Source organism: Pundamilia nyererei, unplaced genomic scaffold, assembly GCF_000239375.1.
Source record: "Pundamilia nyererei isolate P.nyererei 1_Seehausen unplaced genomic scaffold, PunNye1.0 scaffold00126, whole genome shotgun sequence".
Classification (NCBI taxonomy): Eukaryota; Metazoa; Chordata; class Actinopteri; order Cichliformes; family Cichlidae; genus Pundamilia; species Pundamilia nyererei.
In genome coordinates this window covers 1575864-1582053 of record NW_005187527.1, presented here as the reverse complement: position 1 = coordinate 1582053, position 6190 = coordinate 1575864, and the positions used below count along the sequence as shown (strand labels likewise).

At 39.9% G+C, this 6190-nt stretch overlaps 1 protein-coding gene across 6 annotated transcripts in view; it reads left to right on the top strand.

Moving 5' to 3' along the window:
• The first annotated feature begins 195 nt into the window (after nucleotides 1-195).
• mpdz (multiple PDZ domain crumbs cell polarity complex component) overlaps nucleotides 196-6190 on the top strand; it is a 48276-nt gene continuing 42281 nt past the window's right edge. For 3 of the 6 annotated variants that reach the window (XM_013913336.1, XM_013913334.1, XM_005743032.1), the window contains exons 1-2: nucleotides 196-399; nucleotides 3516-3575. In XM_013913336.1, the coding sequence (XP_013768790.1) occupies nucleotides 3560-3575 (16 nt within the window). In that variant the 5' untranslated portion in view covers nucleotides 196-399; nucleotides 3516-3559. The remainder of the gene's footprint in view (nucleotides 400-3515; nucleotides 3576-6190) is intronic. The other 3 variants (XM_013913338.1, XM_013913335.1, XM_013913337.1) reach the window with 1 other exon arrangement.

Here is a 6190-nt window from a genome sequence, read left to right as displayed (position 1 = left end):
TTTATTTCTTACAATTTATGCACAAATAGTTATTTCATTTACAGGAGCAGGATTTCTCTGTTCTGCAGACAAACTTAATTGTACTGTTGAAATTGCACTTCTTTTTAAGTGTGCATTTAAAGTTTATGCGAGTTTGCTTTGTTTTTGGGACTTTAGCTCTGGCCCTACACGGCAGCCAGGCCTTCTTCCATGTATGTAGGGCCTAGTTGTCAGGGCAGCCAGCAAGCGGCGCCTCAGCCCCAGCTGAACTGTCGGTGCGGCTATCGCTGGAAGTGTCCACAGAGGATCGAGTTACTCTACGCCCCATCTTTAAGCCCCAGTCAGTGCGCCGTTAGCCGCAGGACAACAGAGGATAGCTCAAGATCCTGGCCGCCGGGAAAGCAGAGCGTCCACACTCATGTAAGTGACTCTCTTTAAACGGGATTCGCTTAAGGAAACGTTACTGAAGTCTTCGGTGTGTACTAACTTCAGCTTTTCTCAAGCTAGACACCCCCTTTTGTTAGCTTTAATGTCGCTAATTAGAGGAAAATATTGTGAGACGTCTTCTGTAGCGGTTGGTCACATAATCACACCAGACTGCCTTTAAATAGATCCAAGAGGCTTTTTTTCAAGCAAAAGTGTTTATATATACTGCAAGAAGCCAGCTTGGGCGATTTTCTGTGGCCATACAGAGCCCTGATAGTGTGTAACTTCTTTCCCGTCCCCGCGTCGGGAAGCCTGTTGCTTTCTTGCTAGATGAGATGGGGAAAGAGGAGGAGGAGGAGGGGTTGAGAAAATCGGATTGTCCCGAGTGCCTTGTCGACTGTATTCAAAACACCACCGAACCTGGGCAGGATATACCAGCTTTAAACAAATGCGACGTACTAAACGCTTTATTAAGCCAGAAATTACACGGGTATAGTGCTAATTTCTTTGATTTTTGGTGGGTAGGAACTCCGCGATAAAATAACTGCGTTTTCTTATTAGCTAACTATACTCGCCACAAACCTCACTAATGATTATTTTCGCAAGGAAATGCTACCCGCGGAGCTAAACTACTTTTTTGGAGGCTGATATCTAGTGTGTAATAGCGGCTAATGAGCTCCTCCGGCCTTCTGTGATTCATTACATACCACTATAGTGTGTGCATCATTAAGTGATTCACTTAAAGCTACTTTCAGACACTGAACCACATGTGTCATTGAAAAAGCCCCCACATATAGTATACTACTGTTGCCACAAGTGACTGTAAGGTGCGTGTGAAGGCAGATTTATTACATAAACACACCACTACATGAGTGAAATAGACGGCTAACATACTAGCTCATCACTCAGCATAAAAGGTAGGACACATGCAGTAATGAGTGAAGCAAATGCATAAACAAACCAGAGCTGTGGTGATCCTTTTGCCACAGATACTGCAGCTATTCTGAGAGTCTATACAGGGCTTTTAATTGTCTGAGCAATCTCCTTTAATCGTGTAACGTCTCCCTGAGTCATATCATGCTTGCTTACAAAGCCACTCTCTGCAGCCAAGTGCCATGTTCCCTGCATGGGCTCTGTTAGCAAGCACCCCTTAAAAGAATTAGGCAAATATTAAACAACATGATCACCTTCATCATGCATTACTGTTAGCTTTTAAAGCTTTAAAGGTACTGAGAGTCTTTATGAGCTTATTGGCACTGGCTTTTTTTTTTTACACAGTAGAGGAGTCACTGCTCCTTCTCTTGCCTTTCTGATCTGATTGCATGCACTTTGAAGGTAACAGTTTTTTTTCCAAGGCAGCATTTGGAGTCAGTTTCACAAAGATATGATTTTTTGACAGATTCGATAGAACAAATAGCCAGACTTCACATAGATGTTTGAATCCACCCATTGTGCAAAATGAGACTTTGATTTCAAGCACAATGGTACAATGAAATATTGGTAAATTAAGACTTTTTCCAGGTAAAATAGTCAGAAAATATGTGTCTGAAAGGAACAGTGAGCAGGATGACACCAGTCAATAGCAAGGGTGATTTACTGAAGCAGCTTTTAGGGAACTTAAAATAATAACTATAAATTCATGAGCTGATTACTTCATAATCAGGTATCCCTTTAGGTATTTTTTTGTGCAGAATATAAGCGCTTTTTTCCTCTTTTGCTGTGTGTTACCATAGACATTATAAAAGCCAGTGGTAACCATCATAATGTTGTTGTTCAATGATAATGAAAAGGCAAATGACAATTAAACACACCAGCACTGTCACTAAAACCTGACATTAATGTTGCCATAAGACCAGCTCACTGTGCTATAATATCAATCTACGATCGATTGGGGTCAGTTTGACAATTACATGTAATCTGTCTGCATAACTATTACATTTACACTCAGCAGCCTTCCGGCTCTACGGGAATATAACCAGAATACAAACAACTGGCAGCCAGTGGAGTTGAGTCCTCTCGCGTTGTGCTCATTGACAAAGACTCAATCTATCTGTAAATTAGACAGCAATTATTTGCAAACCTTTGACAATCTCTCTGAGAGCGATTGCAGTCATTCCAAGTCAGTCTGCAACTATTTGCAGAAAGGTTACCTCGTATCAGGTGACCTGTGCTATCACCTTACCTTACCCTCAAGCTCTGGACAATCACAAGTTTGGTCGAGCCAGTGTACAGTAAGTTTGCACACTTACCATTATCTCAGATTGGTGTTGCACGAGATGATCCATCTTGTTTGTAGTAATACCCAACGAATTTTAATTTAGCTAATAAAAATGTATTTTTTGGTGTCGCAGAACTAATACAATATCACCACCTAAATTAGTGCGATACTGTGCTCTATCTGCTCGCCCACCCCCCACTCCTAATATTGACCAACAGTTTAAACACTCATTTATGAGCTAAGTAACACTGCAAATAAAAAGTCAGTGTAAACTTGTAATTTATAAGGAAAAAAATGAACAACAATTAAATAGGAAAATTGTCATGTTAGCAGGGTGTTGTGTTAGTTTTAAAGCAGCTCATAAGATTGTTCTATGAGAGGATAATTAATTATCATTGTTGTATGAAGTGAGGTGATATTTATCTGATAAAAGCAAAATGGATACTCAAGCTTCGTCTAATACCGGCTGCATGAAATTTCAGTAATGTAAATTACTTGGTATTTATTCATCAATAAGAGCATTAGTGGAATACAAGGGAACTAAGAAGCTTGAGTAGAAGCGCTTTTCTGGCAGCCGGTTTGTCGAGAGACTCGACAAACTGGGACAGTTATTCAGCACAATGGTGCTCTGATGCACACACTGAAGCATTCTTCAGAGATAAATATGGACCTAACAGAAATGAAATAAATCTAGTTTCTTTTTAATGTTAATCTTTTGAACAGAAAATGTGTAAGTTGGGAGGAGAACCCAGGAGGAGCATGAGCCATTTTTCTTGCTCTGAGAGCTTTGTGGAAGTTAAAAATAAAAGGAAACAGCGTGAATTAGTGGTCTAATATTTAGTTCTCTGATTGCTCACAAAAAGACATTAAATACTGAATTTGTCATTTTCAGGCCTTGATGAAGGGAACACTACACATTCATCCGACGCTCTAAAAATGATAGAAACAATGGGTAAGTGTTTGGTTTTTTAATTGTTTTATGCCAGGCATCTATAAAATATTCATGATTTCATCCATGATTGAACCAGCTTTAGGGTTGAGTGTGGTCATGATAGCAGACTGCTGAATCCAGTACCAGTACTCGGTTTAATTAAGATTCAACACTGCCATAATCAAAAAAAAAAGAAAATCTTCTTTTAAAAATGAGCAGTTTTTGCACGGGGGTTTGGGTGTCCGTCTCTGCTGGCTGTGCTTTGCACATTTGGCTTAAGCTGAGAGTTTTCTCAACCAGCGTAAGAGGCCCTGGATTCAGTTCAATGTCCGTGGGCTGCCAATGTTGCCATATCTGATAATGTTGCCATAAATTTGATTGTTTGTTTGTGCCCATAGAGATTTATTTGCCCAACTGTCAAGCATGACGCCAAATTGGTGCTGCCAGCTTCTTTCTTTAAAACAGCAATCTGTGGTCACTCTCAGGACGCGAATGTTGACTGTGTGTTTGTCAGCTGCAAATGATGAACTGTGATGAATACGTGTGCTCCAGGCACTGCTCTGCTGGAAAAACTGATAACACTAATTCTAAATTAGCCTAAGCATCGTTTCTGCGTTATTATTAAAAAACAAAATCAGAGTTTTCATATAGCTCCAGATCTTTAATAAGTCCATTTTGGCTGAAAATACAGATTTATTGGTTGGGTTCCACAAAAAAAGAAGCTTGTTTTAAAGTATTTCAACTCTTTATCACTCTACAGTTAAACATTTAGTCAGCTCATTATTCCTGCCATTGGTAAATGTCATCTTCTTTCCCAGTAGGTCTATGGCAATTAGCACATTTGGCTGATGTATCTGTGACTCCTTAGGCTTTGCTCAAGGACCACCTTTTCTTCTGCAAACTCACACATAGTTAGGTCCTTAGGTTTCTGGACAGTGACGCATTATTTGTGATTTTGCCTCTGTGCACAGTCACAGTGGATTTCTAATTAAATTAGTCAAGATGTGACTGAAGTGCAGACTTTTAACTTTAATTCAAGGGGTTTTGCAACAGTTTTGCATTAACTGTTTAGGAATTACCGTCATTTTTATACATAGCACCCCATTTTCAGACGTTCAAATGTAGTTGGACATTTGACTGACAAGTAGTTTCATTGGCAGGTGAGGTCGATTTCCTCATTACTCATTTATGAGGGAAGTAATGAGTCCAAATGTTGAACTTTATGCCAGCATTAGCAGTTCAATAGAACTCTCAATCTGAGGTTTTAAAGAGACAATGATGCAAATGAGGGACGCTATCATTAAGCTGAAAAACCCAAATAAACCTGTCAGAGAGTTCGTCAGTCTGGTGCGTTCAACATCGAAAGAAAACTAAAGTGGGTAGTTACAGAATTACTTCAACGACTAATCAAAACAACTTTGCAACAACATATAACCAAGTCAAGACTACACTCCAGGATGTAGGCATATCATACAATCAAGAGACGCCTTCATGCAACAAGGTACAAACTCCTGGTTACCCCCAACACCAGGAAGGACAGATTAGACTTTGACTAGACCAGAAATAATCGAAAAGAGCCGGCACAGTTTTGAAAAAAGTCTTTTGAGTGATGAAACCAAGGTTAACTTAGACCAGAATTATGGGAAGAGAGAAGCATGAGAGAAGGCAAGGAACAGTTCACGATCCAAAGCATACGTGAAGCCAATGTTATTCTATGGGTATGTAAGGCTACAGGTAGACCTAGGTCACAAGTGTTTATTGTTGATGTGGATGCTGGTAAAAGCAGCAGGGTACATTCTGAAGTATAAAGAGCTATACACTTCTCAGATTCAGCCAAATGCAAAACTGGTTGGATGGTGTTTCAGAGTGTAAATGGAAAGTGACCCAAAGCATACTACAGAATCAATTCAATGAACATGTAAGGGACCTAGTGTTCAACAGAGCATGCTTTTCAGTTACTAAAGACAAAACTAATTGCAGCAAAGGGCTTCAAACAAGCAGCACATGAAGGTGACTGCAGTAAACACCTAGCAGCATCTACACGGGCGAAAAACAGCATTAACTTATGCTAATGGGTTCTTACAGTCCTTATATTAAAAATTATGTTAGCTTGACTGCAATTCGTAAACAGTTAATGCAATACTTTTGTGGAAAAGTGTCTTTGTTCAGACACTTATGGACCTAACTGTCCATGCCACATTGATTTAGTATTCCTAATTATCCACATGGAGGGAAGGACAGTGGAAATTTTTCATTTGTCTGGACTGAGCCAGTGGTGAGCAGAAAAAAATCTTACAGGGCTCAAGTGTTATTGGCCTATTTACAACTTTTTGTTCAAACAACAAAGCTTTTCAGTGCAAAAAGTGTTTTGGACCTCGTGCACGGCCTATTAGGTGTTAGTCACAGTTGGTGAGCTTCTGAAATTGCTTCATTTTTGCTCAGATGACGTCTGGCTGGCCCATCCTTACTAACAAGCCACTCTGGAGTTACTCGGTTGTAGGGCTTATAGAGGATCCAGCAAACAAAGCGTGGAGGTCCCAGTCCTTTTATCTTTTCCTCCTGATAACCATTCATTCTACGCTCCTGTGTAACCCACCATTTGACCCTAAAGTCAAGAAAAGGAAACATTGCTATTC